The sequence below is a fragment of the Lepisosteus oculatus genome, chromosome 3, assembly GCF_040954835.1.
Source record: "Lepisosteus oculatus isolate fLepOcu1 chromosome 3, fLepOcu1.hap2, whole genome shotgun sequence".
NCBI classification, from domain to species: Eukaryota; Metazoa; Chordata; class Actinopteri; order Semionotiformes; family Lepisosteidae; genus Lepisosteus; species Lepisosteus oculatus.
This window is the reverse complement of record NC_090698.1, coordinates 55,518,245-55,534,895: the sequence shown is the minus strand read 5'-3', so window position 1 is coordinate 55,534,895 and position 16,651 is coordinate 55,518,245. Positions and strand designations below refer to the sequence as shown.

Below are 16,651 nucleotides of genomic sequence, written 5' to 3'. Positions count from 1 at the left end.
TATTTATCCCTTTCTGTAAAGGAATTGCAGCCATTCCCTGTGTGTGCCTAGGGATGCTCCTTGGTGGATACTTGGTGAAAAAGTATAACCTTACCCCTGTGGGGATTGTTAAGCTTGGAATGACTGCCAACATACTGTGCTCTGCTGCATTTGTGTTCTTGCTCTTTCTTGGGTGTGAAACTGGACCAGTGGCAGGAGTAACTGCTGACTACAGCAATGGGTAAATAACAGTGTTTAATGCATGTAATGTATGTTGCTTAGGAAAAGCCAGGCCCAGGTCCTCTTTCCCTTATTACTTTTAAATTTTTTTGTGCCCTGTGTGTCACATTGACTCTTAAGGCTTATTCTTTTCAGTCCTTCAATTAAAAAAAAATGTGTGAGAGTGGAAGGTGCACAGAACTGTTACAGAAAAAAATTGAAACAATGAATAACACAGGTCAGATTCACTATTTTTTGCACAATTCTGGTTAGGACTTCTGCCATCTTGTAACCTGATTTCACTTGTTCCGAGAAACTAAGCAAGGCTGGTACAGTATTTCTACATACTGGAACGAGAGACTTCTAAGGAAAACTTGGTTGATGCTGGTAACAGATTTCATTGACCAGTAGATGGCACTCTTACCTCTGCACCAGAATTTCCAGATTGATGCCCAAATAAGGTGTCACTGTAGAACATGCCATACTTCAAAGGGGAGAATAAACTGAGGTCCTGAGTAAAGTAGAGTAGAGTCTATCATATGTACACGTACATTGGAATTCCTAATCACATTGATCTCTCGGTACATACACATACACACAATGTAGACAATAGGAACAGTAAATATGCTGTGGAACAATAAATATGTAGTAGTGAAACAAAAAAGTGCATAGTGCAGATATATACTGTATTTTAGGCACTGCAGTGCAGTATGAGGATGGTTACTGCAGTGGGACAGAAGCTGCTCTTGAGTCAGTGGTCATTGCTTTAATAGTGTGGTACCGCTCACCAGAGCGCAGGGGGGAGAACAGTTTGTGGCTGGGACTGTTGGGATCCTGAATGTTGAATTGGGCTTTATTGCAACAGCGGATGGTGTGGATCTCACCATTGATGGTAAATCACATCCTGTAATCCTCTGTGCCGTTGTCACAAACCTTTTGTAGTGCATCAATGTCATGCATTGTACTTTTGCTGTACCACACTAGTGAGGACGCTTTCTGTGGTGCTGCAGTAAAAGTTCATGAGGAATTGCTTTCTCATACAGCATTTCTTTAAGCATTGCAGAAAGTACAAGTGCTGTTGTGCCTTTTTCAGACTGGTTACAGTGGTGTGAGACCAAGACAAGTCAGTGGAGATCTGCAGGCCGAGGATCCTGAAGCAGCTGACAGTTTCCACTGCTGTGCCATCAAAGCTGATTGGGGCGCGGCTCCATCTGGTTTCTCCTGAAGTCCACAATGAGTTCTTTTGTCATTTTGACATTCAGGGCCAGATTTTTGTCAAGGCACCATCTTGCTCCACCTCATCCTGTATGTTGACTCATCGTTGTTGATCAGCCCAATAATAGTGGTGTCATCTGCAAACTTAATGATGTGGTTGTTGCTGTAAGTGGCTGTACAGTTGTAGGTGAACAAGAGTACAACCTAGGACTGAGACAGCAGCCTTGGGGAGCTTCAGTGTTTAGGATCGCTATAGAGGAGTTATTGTTGCCTGAGGTCTGCCCATCAGGAAATCCAATATCCAGTTGCAGAAAGAGTAACTTAAGCCCAGATTCCTGAGTTTTGGAACCAGGATAGCGGGAATAATTGTGTTGAAGGCCGAGCTGTAATTTATAAACAGTATCCTAACATAGGTGCCCCGCCTGTCTACATGTTCTAGGGCAGTATGTAGTGCTAGAGATAGGGCATCATCAACTAACCTATTCGGGCGGGAAGCAAGCTGAAGTGGGTCAAGGGAGTCTGGGATAGAGCAATTTACTGTATATATGACAAGTTATATATTAATGTGGCACATTTGTGGTTTTCTTAAAGCACTCTGGTACAACTGACTGGGACAGAGATAGGTAACAAATATCTGTATACACAGGAGATACTGTAACTGGTCTGCATTAGGTTTTAAGGACCATCTGGGCCTGCTGCTTTAGAGGTTTTCACTCTCTTAAAGGCTCTACACACCTCATGCTTAGAGAGCTGAATCACAAAGTCCCCTGATTCACTGGGAGCCCTGATAGCCTCAAAATGGGAGCAAAAAGTATTCAGCTTATCTGGTAGAGATGCTTCAGTGAAGGAAATACAGCTGGTGTTGCCTTTTTAGTTCATGACAGCCTGAAAGGCTTGCCACATGCGCCTTGAGTCGCCTCCAAGCTGTTTTTCTAATTTGTCCTAGTATTACTGTTTTGCCAGTTTAATAGCTTTCTCCCAGGTCGTACCTTGATTTTTGGTACAGTTCTCTGTCGCCTGATTGGAAGGCAGCAGACCCCACTTTGAGTTTGCTGCAAAAATGTCTTTGTTCATCCAGGGCTTCTGACTGGGATATATCCGGATCTTCCTGGTAGGAACACATCTATCCACACAGTAGTTGACGTAGGATGTGACCACCTTTGTATACTCATTTAGATCAATGGAAAAATCTTTGAATACACACTAATCAGGCATTTCAAAACTCTGCGAGTTCTTTTCTCAGCAGCCTCTGACAGGTGGCGAGTTCTTTAGCTTCTGTTCATAAACAGGAAGAAGGAACACGGCAGCGTGGTCAAACTTCCCAAAATACGGCAGTGAAATGGGGAGGTATGCTCCTTTAATGGAGGTGTAATAGTGAACCACTGTGTTATTGCCTCTAGACTAGACTACATGAATCTTAAAGATCCTCAATGGCTCTACTTGTAAAAATAAGGTTATAACTTTGGCAATATTGTTAAATTCCACTCTGGATTTGCTCATCCTGGCCTACATCAGTTTACCATTTATTATTTGCTTGGCTGACGTCTTTAATTCAGTGATGAAGTAATGTCTTGTTTCTCCTTCTGATCAATTGTATAGTAGTGCTGCTGGAGCAGGTTCATTGCCATGAACTGCCCAGCTGGGTGTTTCAGTTCAGTGGTGGATTAAGTGCTTAAACACTTAAGCACAAAACACTTGCTTAAATTCATGATTGTATTGTACTACTTGGGAAAGATATTTTGTACTATATATGAAAATTATGAAAATCTACAGTATAGTACATGATTTTACAAAAAATGTTTCATAAAAATATGTTTTTATTTTACTACAAAATGGCAAAATAAACCCCTTGTATTTTCACATCTTTCATTTTATGGATTCCTACTGGGAAAAACAGAAGTAACAGCAACTGCAAAGTGAAGGCTGCTAACTGAATGTTGTTTGTATTATTTTTAACATTTTTATCAGACATCAAATGTGAATATTTTACACAGTTTCGTAAGACAAGAAGAAAACACTTTTAATGAGACATGAGAAGCCTGTTATCTCCGCTTTGTGTTCAGTTTGTTTGAATTGTCTCTCAGGCAGAGGTGGGGGCATCATTGTTATTTACAATCTTCTTTTCAATTTAAGTCTCATTACTGTACCTCTTCCCTCTTCTTTTGAGTGTCTTGTTTTAAATGTCTCTGTTCACCATTCTACTATCATTGCCACAGTTTATAGACCACCCGAACCTAACAAAACCTTTTTAGGCGAGTATGTTGATTTACTTTTAATTTTATGCCCCAGATTTAAGAGGATCATTATTCTTGGGGACTTTGATATACACATTGACTCAAGGTCTTCCAGTTTGGCTAAGGATTTTCTAGCTCTGTTGGGATGTTTTAATCTAACTCAGTTTTTTGCGTAACCCTACACATAACAAAAGGCAAACTCTAGACTAAATCATTGCAAGTCACTCTTTTGTTTCCCGCTTCTCTTCCATTGATCTAGGACTCTCTGACCACTTAGCTATTCTTTTCAATCTGGAATTACCTGTTTCTAACAGTTCCCCCTCACGCTCTGTAAATTTCCACAACTGGCGATTGATCAGCCTAGGTTTGCAAATTCTGTTCTGTCCTCCTTATCTTGTTTCTCGTCCTCTGATATTCTATCTAGAGGATAAAATACTTTTGCTTAGTAGCGCTCTTTTATCTACCCTTGACACCTTTACTTCTCTATAAACACGCACCATCTCTTTTTCTCACTCAGCCCCCTGGTACACTGACCACCTGCGATCCATGAAGGCATTCTCCCGGAAACCTGAGTGTAACATTATCAGGCTAAGAAAGATTACTTGTCTGAATATAAGGATATGAGTCTGCCAGATCCACCTTCTCTCACGTCATTGAAAATAACCATAACAACCCCAGACATCTTTTCTCCACTATCAACAGACTGCTAAAGCCAAGCTGCCCCATCACATTACCTCCCTCATTGCAACTTTGCAACACATTTTTAGATTTCTTTAGCCCCACGATTGACAACATCTGGCATCACATTCTCTCCATAACGCATATCATTCCCCCTCCTCCCAGCTTCTCTTACTTTTCTGGTTCCCTTCTCTCCAACTTCTCTCTTCTTGACTCTGCATCCCTCATTAAACTAGTTTCACACATGAAATTCACCACCTCTATATTAGATCCTGTTCCCACCACTTTATTTCATTCCTATTTCACTTATCTCTGCCCCCTTGTCCTCAATATAATAAATGAATCCTTGAGCACTGGTGTTGTACCAACGGTCCTCAAAACTGTTGCCATTACCCCCATGCCAAAAACGCCTAACATGGCTCTGGACAAGCTAAACAATTTCTGCCCTATCTCTAACCTACCCTTTCTTGCAAAAATTCTAGAACTTGCTATCACACTTCAATTACATGACCAACTCATTGTAAATAACCTTTTCGAGCCCATCCAATCTGGCTTCCATCAACTTCACAGCACAGAAACTGCCCTGGTCAAAGTCACTAATGATCTTCTAATAACTTCTGATTCTGGTTCTCTCTCTATTTTCACTCTGTCACTTTGTCTCTCTTGCTGGATTTCGGTCTGTAATTGGTCTTGTTAAGTCTGGTGTTTCTCAGGGCTCAATACTTGGTCCCCTACTTTTCAGCATTTACATGGTTCCACTTGGTCAGCTTTTAAGATCACAAGGCCTCAGTTATCATACTATGCTGATGATACTAAAATATACATCCATACCAAACCTGACACTGACGTGGCTGTCCCAATTCTATTTTATTGCATCTTTGACATAAAAACTTGTATGACCCAAAATTCCCTTCATCTTAACTGTGACAAGACTGAAGTCATGCTTACTGGCACCGCTGATCAACTCTGTAAAGCCAATCCTGTAACCCTGTCTATGGATGGTACTGTACTTGAGCATCAGTCTAAAATGAAAAACACCTGAAGAAGGGTCCACGGCCGAAACGTTGTGTTTTCTTTCTTCTCTTTCCAGCATGGAATAAACCCATTACTTGTTCCTTTGCCGCTTATACATGCTGACGCAGCTACCCACCTGAACTAAATTGAAAAACCTTGGGGTGATATTTGATTCAGGCTTAACATTCGACCCACATGTCCAGCAAATTGGTAAAACATCCTTCTTTCAACTCAGAAACATCGCTAGACTACACCCTATGTTATCACTAACTGTGGCTGAAAAGCTGATCAATACATTTGTCTTCTCCTGAATTGACTACTGTAATACTGTACTCGCTGGGGTATCTAAATCCACATTGAACAACCTCCAGTATGTCCAAAATTTGGCAGCCAGAACCTTGACCAGGCCTAGTGCAAGTGATTACATTACTCGTATTCTGTAGTCCTTGCACTGGCTTCCTGTCGAGTTTCGTGTCAACTTCAAAATCCTCATATTTACCTAAAAGGCCCTACTCCCCATCTCGCAACCTTTGCTCCTCTGATTCTGGTCTCCTAACTGTCCCCAAAACCCGTCTACACCCTATAGGTGACAGGACTTTCTCCAGTTATGCCCCTAAGCTCTGGAACTCTCTCCCCAAGGATATCAGAGAGTTGCCTTTTCTAAATTCTTTCAGATACAGACTCAAAACCTTCTTCTTTAGAAGAGCCTTTATTTAACTAGTTCCATTCTTTACCCCTCTGCTCCTACTGTATTTAGTACCACCATCTTCTGTCTCCTCTGCGTATTCTCATCGTGTTTATCTTGTGTATTTTTATTATTTTAATTGTTGCTGCTGTTGTCATTCTATAAAGCACTTTGAGAAGCCAAATTTAAAGGTGCTATATAAAATAAAGTTTATTATTATTATCACTGTCACTTTTTTGAGCTTCTGGAAAAATAAATCATTCCACAAACTGTCACATTAGACTCAGAAAACTGTTTATATTACCATAATCTGTGCTGCTTTAGAATTATAATGTATCTTTTAGTCTAAGCATCTTCTTTTAACATTGCTGTCTTTCTGGCAACAGAATCCATACCATGTTCTCATCCATGTTCTCACAACATTCTCATCCATTTTTGCTGCTTCACCTCTCTTGATACACATTTTGCACACATTAAACTTGAATTTATTCAAAAGCTATGAAATGGATCCTGGAAAAAATAGTCCTAAACTATTAACACAAATTAAAACCTGACATGTAGATTTGTTAATTATTTTCTTAACAAATACTTTTAAACAAATAAACAAATAATGTTTAATATCACCTGGGAAGTGTCAAAGTATATTTTAGCTCTCTTATTCATTCATTTCTAAAATTTTTATTTAGAACTGCAATGAATTTCTATGATTTAATGTTTGCAAGTAAACTAAATTTTCCTGTAGGTGGTGTTGTATTCTTGTATGGGCTGTGGTAAAGTAAAGCATTAAGGCACAATGATAATAGGAATTCAAACAACCGCCAATGAAAAGGTGAAATGTGTTACACAAACCTTACAAAATAATTTGTTATGGTATTACACGTGGCCAATATAGTACCATGAATGTAAGTAATGTATCTATAGGGAAAAAACTCTAAAGTAAAAGGTTTCACTACTTGCACAACACTTGATTGGAACTAAAATACGGTTCCAATTGACACTAAAATTGTTACCAGACTATTTAATGTACATACAGTAGGTTTCATGATGTATTATGTGTTTGTGTCTATAGGCCTCTGCTCTGGATATGTACAAGCAGCACATATGAGCAAAACATGGTTAAACGTGGTTAAAGTTTAAAATATTTTTTTTCTGTTTTGTTTCTCTTTTGCAATTGAGTGTACTACTTGGATAACTGATTGCCAAATTTGCAGCTGTATCACTCACTTTCTCAATCATGCAAGCTGGACTTTGCACTCTGATATTTGTCAGCAAATTTAAACAATTTCAGTTTTGAATCCCATTGTTCTTTCACTTTGTTGGGAATTATGTAAATATTATTTCTATAAAATATACATCCATAATAATAATAATAATAATAATAATAATAATTAGTAGTAGTAGTAGTAGTTGCTATTGAACCAGAGATATGCTCTAAGGGTAAAAATGGTGTGGAGAGATAGAAGTGAAAATGAACTGATAGTAAACAATCTAAGGATTTCATGTAGTTGTTTCTTGAAAGAAGGCAGGGTCTCAGATTCAATTCTTCGATGATTTACTCTTAGCTAAAATCTGCTCGGTGCTTCAAGCAAAAAATCTTTTACACTGTCGCAATCCATTCTTCTCTACTGCTGCCATATCTATATTTTCCCATGCCATTTCCTTTAAGTTCTCTTTCAGTAGTTTGGACTAATTAAGACAGAGAAAAGGCGTGATTCAAATTAGTAAGCTCTTGCAGGGTAAAGGAAAATGACAGCTGATCCATAAGGATGGGGTTCTTGGAATTCCCCTCTTTAATTAAGGATGATAATGAAGGATAAAGCAGGGAACTGCTGCAAGGGTGAAGATGTGGTGAAGAGAGGGATGGGATGTGTAAATGAAACACACAAGTGAGTAAGCAAGAAGTGTGATATTTATTTGAAGGTGTGATATTTAGATGTGGGGGAGATTAGGGTTTGATGTTCTCCAGATTCTTTGTTTAAACCTCCATATTCCATTATTAGTTTTGTTAATCATATGGAGTTATAGAAGAGATATTTAACTAAAAGACTTTTTAACATGGGGAGGGTGGAGGGCCAACTCTAAATTTGTACTCATTTCTGTTCACCTATACCAGTACCACCTACAGTATACACTTCTATTTTGTGTTCTTGCTGCACATCCCTCCTGCTCTGCAGTCTCCATCTGTGCAGCAGTTCCTTCATTCATACTAGTTAGAGGTGCATTCAGAAGGGCTTATCGTTATAGCAATGTGGTAGTTTCCCAAGGGACATGGGTTCAGCCACACAAAAATCAGAATTATTTACTTCTTTCTTATTCATCTAAATTGGGATTGTCCAAGCTCTTGAAATATCTTAAAGGGCTCATATGCACCTGCTGAGTAATATTAAATGCATTCTCTTACTGTATGTTCCAGGATCCTCAAATTATTTAATGACATGTAGTGTTCCTTTGAGGATTTGCTTTTCCACACTGAAATGACAATTGTTTTCAAATTGGTCGAATCATACTACTTCATTTGGGGAACTTGAGAAGTATATAAAGGTATTTAATAATTTATTTATATGTGTACCTGTATACTATAGGAACTCTTTAAATCTTTGTAATGTCAAATAAAAGCCTTTTGTATTGTAAATCAATAATATCCAATTTCCCGTTTTCTTTTAAAATGGTTCTTGTTGTTATTTTTCATCAGGGTATATTTTCCCTATTAATTCCACAGTAAATTATTGATTACTAAATCTTTCTTTAGGAGAAGTCCATGGAGTAGTTTAGTTGATATCTTGATGTTTCCGACAGAAAAGTAGGAAGGACAGGTCAGATTTATTAACATGTGGTTCAGGTGGGCTTTACTTCAACTGAGAAACATCTGACCACAATTGGGCTTCAATGACCGTAGAGAGGGTTTTCATTTTCAAGATAAGTTCCTGGTAGATAATGTAAAAAAATAAAGTCTGAGCCATTAAAGGCACTCACTTGAGCGTGCTGATCCCTTTTAGCCTGTGCGTCTGACTACTCTGGCTCATACGGAGCCCTGCAGCCAACATAGTCTTTAATCTGCCAAAACACTAATGTTTCCTCTTTCCTCATCTCTCTACATTCGCTTCCCAATAGCAGCCCATGCCAGATTCAAAACTTTAAGGTAACTGCAACTGTATACCTCCAGACCATGTAGAGGCTGTAGTTTCCCACAAGGGACTGAGATTGGGTACCTCAAGCCAGTGCTGATATGCTGCATTTCCTGGGCCTAACTGTTCTCTGTGCAGAAATGACCTAGTTGCCACAGTCAGAAGTTTCTGACTTCACATCTTCCATAAGAAGCTGAAAACTCATCTATTCAGGAAGCCCAGAATCCCATAACTAACCCTTCCTGACTGTACCCCTACAGTATATCACTACTTCTGTCTATCAAGCTGCTCTGAAACTCCTTAGAACAGTGCAACATGTTAGTACTTAATTAATGCCACACTTATAGTGGCTGTAGTTTTATCATTGTGTTATGCTGATGTTTGACCCTTTGCGTCCTGACCCTTTGTATCTTGACTGCATGTGATTGTAAGTAGCTTTGGATAAAAGTCTCTGACAAATGATAGAAGTCAACTCAAATGATAAAAGTCAAAATAACCTTGGACTAAAGTCTCTGAAAAAATGTAATGAAATGCATTGCAGCTGTAAGCTCAGATATGAAAAACACACAACTTCAGTATTTCAAATCATGTGGATAGAACAAAAAGTATTGATAAGTTTGCATTGATAAAAATAGGAGAATTGAGTTACACAAGGCCCAGACTATACACCTAGTTGCTCTTACTGCCATATTTATTCAAGTGGTAAACTACTAAGTTACAAAATATCCTATATACACCTAAAATATTTTAACAAAACTACTCTCATATCTGAGGCTGATTCCAGGACTAATTTTATTTTTAACTGAGAATTTACATTAAATTGATATTTTAAATTATTTACAAAAACTCTAACCAAAGAAATAAGAAGGAAATGGTTATGTATAGTGTCAGAAGTAAGATAAGATGTGGAGAAACAGCATTATTTTTTTTACAGATTAAAGTGAGAAGGGCATCTTAACTATCTGACCTTTAAAGCATATGGCAGAGCTTTGTGTTGTCCAATTTTCCACTCCACTGACAGATTCAGTGACTCATACACTATTCAGAAAGATTTTCTAGAAGAAGGTATACATTATACATTCACAGTAGTTCTTATGTAAATGATTTCTTCAGTACCTATGAATTAACACAATGCCTTTGCAGTATATATCTGTCCATAATATTCCATTGAGATTTAGCCTTGGAATGGCAAGTGCAGATAATTTTAAAGATCATTTGGTTGTTTTCAATGGCTAAATGTGTATTATGATTTTAAATTAATTATATCCAATGACATGCAGTTTTGTCATTTGCAGCTTATTAAGGCTTAGTGAAAGCAAATTCTAAATGGGTGAAGCACATTAGTACCTACTTGTTATGGTTTGATTGCATCTACTGTATATACCACTCTTCATCACAAAGCATTTTACATACTGTATAAGTGGGAACCCACTTCATCCACCACTGAACTGCAGCACCAACATGGATGGTGCATGGCAGAATTCATGTGGCAGCAGCACCAATACTCAGGAGGTACAAAGGTGAGAAATTACTTCACCAATGCAATTAAGGGAGGAATTAGGGGAGGCCAAATTGAGCAATGTTCAGTATAAGTGGAATTTCACTCACAGGACAACAGACTACAGTTATTAACAGTGCTGTAGGACTTTTAATGCCCAAACATTCAGGACCTCTGTTTAATTTCTCGTTTGAAGGATGGCACCTCCTACAGCACAATGTCCTAGTCAAAGTAAATGGGGTGTTGTATTGGAAATTCTGATCCAGAGGGAAGTGTTGCACATCCTGGTTTTTCAAAACCATCCAATATACAACACCCAAGCTGCAACTTTATTTTCCTTAAATCTCCCATCTCTGTACTGTACAGACCCAGCATCATTTAATTTCTGAGATCACACGAGATCAGGCCAGAAAGCGATAGCTCCGCTGTCAATACTGTGATAAACACAAAAAAGGCGTGCTTTACATTTTTTTAGTGAAGGGATAAATTACTGTTCAGATCTCCCACCATGTTCTTTAAATTGTCTCATGTTTGCTTTTGTGATACGTTTTTAAATGGAAATCTCAATGTGTGTGATAACAACAAATTCTTGAATTGCAATGGAATTTCTTTAGGGAATGAATTAATAATTTTATTTTCTTTCAGTAGTGAATGGAAACTTCCAAGGAATCTCACAGCAAGATGCAATGAAGGCTGCCAGTGCAATTTTGAGACGTTAAATCCTATCTGTGGCTCTGATGGCACTACATATCTCTCTCCATGTTTTGCAGGATGCATTGATGCAGTAAGACATGTGTTTGTAATACATTTCAAATGTAAACTGCTTGTGACATTCACTTGGCTAATGCATGTTTTGTATGAAAATGTAAACTGTATATGAATAGTTGCTTCCCATTGAAATACAAACTTTGATTTCTGAATTGAAAACTTATTTAATTAGAAACACTGTTTTCATTTCATAGTTTGACATGTCCAATGATACTATGCTGACAGTTGGAAGACTAAATGGTAATTGGGCTACCACACAAATTTAGAAAGTTACTCACATACAGTACAGTTTAATCTTACTTACTGGGGATATTTCTAAATAAGAAAAAGAGCATTTTACTGTCAATCATCATTTTGATCATCTGAAGTAGTGAAACAAATTTATATGTTATAAAAGTTCATTTCTAATTACAGAAATGAATTGTGATGACTCTGTTTTCTATGTGTGATTGGAAGGAAAGCTTCCTTTGATAATATCATTCAACATAATATTTGATTGCTTATTAAATATGCAAATCACTGTCTAAAAAATGAAATGAATGTATTTACAGCTGAAAACGCAATAGTATTTATATAGTCTGTGAAACATTAAATTCTTCAGTTTGTGCCATTAATATGAACTGGAAGCCTTCAAAGCAATTTCCTTACTTAATTATCTTTTGCTAAATTTTCAACTGGGGGAAAACAGCTTTGAAAATTACCCTGTAAAAATAATACAGAGCAGGAAGTGTAGATGCAACTGAATGACTAATGGAGTTTATAATGAAAGTTCGGGAGGGATGACAACAGCCACTTTCAATCAGCCTCAGCTGCCTGTAATTTGTAATCAATTATGATGTCATGATGTCATTTCCCCATCTAAATATTATAAATCCAATATATTATTCCCTTCTCTCCCTCGCTAATGTCTTTGGTATCCCATCCCCACCCCATCTCCGCTCACTCTGCATGGGGTGCTCGTCCTATAGCCAGGACCAAGCAGGTTAAGATAAATTATTGTAACTTAAAACACTCAATAAGTCTTTTAATAAGCCTAATTCTTGAGTGTCGTTATTCCTGTATTTGGATAAACTGATCTATTAGCCCATTTCTAACCATCATAGCTATTTTTATATAGAAAAGCCTATTTGGAAAGCACTTGCATGCTTACATCTTGACTCACTGACTTCATCTGGGCCAATTACCATTGCTCTAGAATCTCAGAGATCAAATTAGTGCAATATTTAAAACCAATCATAGAGGAAAGGGCAAAGTAGCCCTGGCCATTGAACTAGCACACCTACATACATTTCTCCAACTTTTCAACTGAGAAAATCTCAAGAGTTTGACACATTATAGAAAAGTATTGATGGAATAATGTAGAGGACCAAATTAAACTCAGTAATTTCACATTTTACTATAGTGACCTATAGTCAATGAAGTCACAAGTACCTTTTTTGATTAATATTTAATATTAGTAAATGTATCTACTGTATGAAAACATCCAGAAATAAAATATATTGAACTTATTTGTAATTTTCAGTCAGAGTAACAAACACAAATCTTTTGAATTTGTCCTTTAGCTTCTATAGAGTTTGCTTTTTCTCCTATTTTGGTATCATCTGCAAGCTTCAACAGAATCTAGATCACTAAGTTAAATTATAAAGAGTACTATTAGCATACTTTTCTGATTACTTTGCCTCAATTCGAACAATCATCCCATGTATGTACACTTGTTTGTTTTTTTTTAACTCTCAATCCAAATACACATATTTGGCTTCTACTACAGATGCAGCCATTCAAAGTGCGTGGTACAGACACGTACCGCAGGTAATTGGCTGCGGTATCGCGTATCATGATGCAAGATGACGCGGTACGTGATTGGTTGACAGACAGGGGCACTCGTGGTCCGTTGGTCTGTCGTAGAAAGACTTACTGTAAACGTCTTTACTGTGCCCATTGTAGATATTGAATTTTACCACTGAAGGGAAATCTTAGTAGCTGAGCATAAAAAGAATAGGAGCATACTGTAACGCGTGTGAAGGCCATAAACGATATTAATTTTGAAACATAAACATACAGTATATAGCTGGTCTTGGTACTTTAAAGAAAAAAATACACACCAGTATTCCATTTCTCCCTAAACATTTTAAGCTTCGAAGTCTTTAACTAACATGATACCGGAGTCAACAAGCATACTTTTAGAATTTGATTAAAAGGGAATATAATATAGAATCGCGTATCTAAAGAATTTAATAACGGTATGATTATATTTGTGTACTGCGACAGGGCTGTGTAAGGCTGTTTCACCTCCTGCAAGTTGTCTTGTAGCCTACTGGTCTAGGTGTGTGACTAACAACGCACAGGTTGTGTGTTCGAATCCAGCTGGTGCTGGACTTTTCTTTTAACAAACATTTCTTCGAAAAAATAGAATAGCGATATTATGGACAATCAATTGACTTTTATATTTCAAAAAAACGCAACATGATCGATATTTGCGATATTTTGAACATATCTTCCCTTCTGACAGCGGCTCCTGCTTCTATTGTGTGTTTGTGTGCAACAGAGTAAATTTTTATAGAGAAATGGAGGCTGGACAGTATGTGTTACAATATAAACATTTATATTGATTTAAATCGTGTTCTGATTTAAATCGCAAACGCGTGTTTAATTATGTGTTTTTTAATCATAATCAGGCTAATGCATTTCTACATTTTCTGTATGAACCAGCTTAGAGGTTCATACAGAAAGACAGCTTATGTTTAAATTGAGTGTAAGGTAATTTATGCTTCTAAAGTCATGGTCAGCATTTATTATTGTACTGTGCTGTAAACTTTTTCTGTGCCTAGTCACATTATTTTATAGCATTTTTATTGCGTTATTAAATCCGGTGGTGCTGTGTGTTAGTTTCCTGACTCCCATGTCACATGGTCTGTGATTGAATCCCATGGAACTATGACTTTATTTTTTAACAAACATTTCTTTGAAAAAATGAAACGTTTCCCTTGGTCAGAGATTAAATAAAACCTCACTCGCACCAAACAAATTTATATTTCTAAATATCACGACATGATCGAATTTAAGTCTTTTTAATAACAATGAATAGTCACCTATGCGTTACAAAATATACATTTATATTGATTTGAATCGCGTTTTGATTTAAATCGTAAACGCGTGTTTAAATATATGTGTTTAAAGGCGATATACTGTATAAAAGCGCTGATTCCTATGGAGTGTGTTCCGCCGGGGATTCAAAAAAATTATTTTAAATAGGCTGATAAAGCTTAGACTACTGTAACTGTATTCTAGCCTGTATTACAACAGAACATTGGACAATGGAACGTAAATTGCAAAAATGCACTTGGAATCTGTCCAAGCCCTCCTACAAAAATTATTTAAACTGCGACACTGATCATTCATTTCTAAATAAACTTTATTTTATATAGCGTTTTAAGCGAATAGGTAATTAGATTGCTCATAAACCTAATCGCTTTTTCTACATAAACACAGCGTGATTGCTCTCTGAAAATGCTTTTCCTTTATATTTACAGTAGGCTCAGATTTCAACTATAGATCGTATTATTATAAACTTTCTTGGAAAAATGTATTTTATGTAAACCATGTTTGCTATTAATTCATTTAGGGCTAAAATACGTTCATTGTCTTCCAATCGAGTCGAGTTGACATTGGAAGCTTGCCACACCCGGACTGTTAAACCAATGCATTAGCACGTCAAAGCCCATTGAGGGTATTGAGCCAGTATTGGCTTTAGTATTCCCCCCCTCTTTCCTCAATTCAATTCAATTCAAGGTGTTTTATTTGCATGACAGATGGGTACAAGCAGTGTTGGGTATGTATATTGTAACGCTTACGGCAGACAGGCACTGTGTAAGAGCTGGCGTACCAGAGCAGCGCACCGAGGGAGCGTCTGCATTTATAACTTAGTTTTTAAAATTCGTCAAGCAATATGAAGCATCTCCTTTTACTTTTAAGTCCCTTAAATACATTGAGCACAGCTTTCTCACCACTTAAGATTGCTTTTGATACCATCCTTACACAAAGCAGAAGGGAAATCTTAGTGCCTGAGCATAAAAAGAATAGGAGCATACCGCAACGCGTGTGAAGGCCATAAACGATATTAATTTTGGAACATAAACATACAGTATATAGCTGGTCTTGGTACTTTAAAGAAAACATACACACCAGTATTCCATTTCTCCCTCAACATTTTAAGCATCAAAGTCTTTAACTAACGTGATACCGGAGTCAACAAGCATACTTTTAGAATTTGATTAAAAGGGAATATAATATGGAATCGCGTATCTCAAGAAATTAATAACGATAGAATTATATTCATGTTGCAAAAGAACTGCAACGGACATAAAAACTCCCTTGCTTTTAACAGAGCGTTCCATAATAGTAAAATAATAGTTTATTTTAAAGGGAACTAGAGAAACTAAGAACTAGAGAAATCAAGAAAGGCCTTTTTTTTCTAGAATTAATAAATGCACATCCTGTTCACTGGGGAAATTAAATCCACACTGAGCAATCTTCAATATGTTCAGAATATGACAGCGAGAATCCTATCAGGGATGCATTACACCTGTTTTCAAGCCCTTGCATTGGTTATCTATCAGGTTTCGAGTCAACTTCAAATTCCTCATCCTCATTCAGTACCTACAGTATATGGCTTATTATCTGTCTACTCCCCACCTTTGTCCGTCTGACTCTGGTCTTCTAGCTGTCCTCAAGAACATTCTGTGGGTGACAGGGTCTTCTCTAGCTGCACCCCAGAGCTCTCAATTTGTATTCCCAGTATCAGTCACGTACCCTGAGTGCATTTAAATCTAACCTCAGAACCTTTCTTTTCAGAAGACTTAGTGTCTGTATCTGCTTCATTTTCTAATTTTGGTAGCACCTCTAACTGCTTGTCTTTCTTATATGTATTTACTTTGTAATCTGTGGTCCTTTTATCTGTTTTTATATCTACTGTATTGCTTTGAGATGCCACTTTTAAAGGTGATACAGTATATAAAATAAAGTTTTTTATTATTGTTATAGAGAAACATGATCAGTTTTCCCTGGTTCAGATAAAAAGATCTAAAGCATACTAGTTTGTCACTCTTCTCATTTCCTTTGCTAAATAACTTTTCATACTAATCTGATCAATCTAACTGCCTGTTTTCTGTGCTTTCTCTATCCTGCTAGATTTGCAATTATTCTGAAAATTTTCTTCTTGAAATAACTCATTTCTAAA

The 16,651-nt window shown here is 37.2% G+C and overlaps 1 protein-coding gene across 1 annotated transcript in view; it reads left to right on the top strand.

Annotated features, from left to right (window-relative positions):
• Positions 1–16,651, top strand: part of LOC102683710 (solute carrier organic anion transporter family member 3A1-like) — a 90,140-nt gene that overhangs the window by 57,878 nt on the left and 15,611 nt on the right. The window contains exons 7-8 of the mRNA XM_069187272.1: positions 22–220; positions 11,293–11,431. Coding sequence (XP_069043373.1) covers positions 22–220; positions 11,293–11,431 — 338 coding nt within the window. The remainder of the gene's footprint in view (positions 1–21; positions 221–11,292; positions 11,432–16,651) is intronic.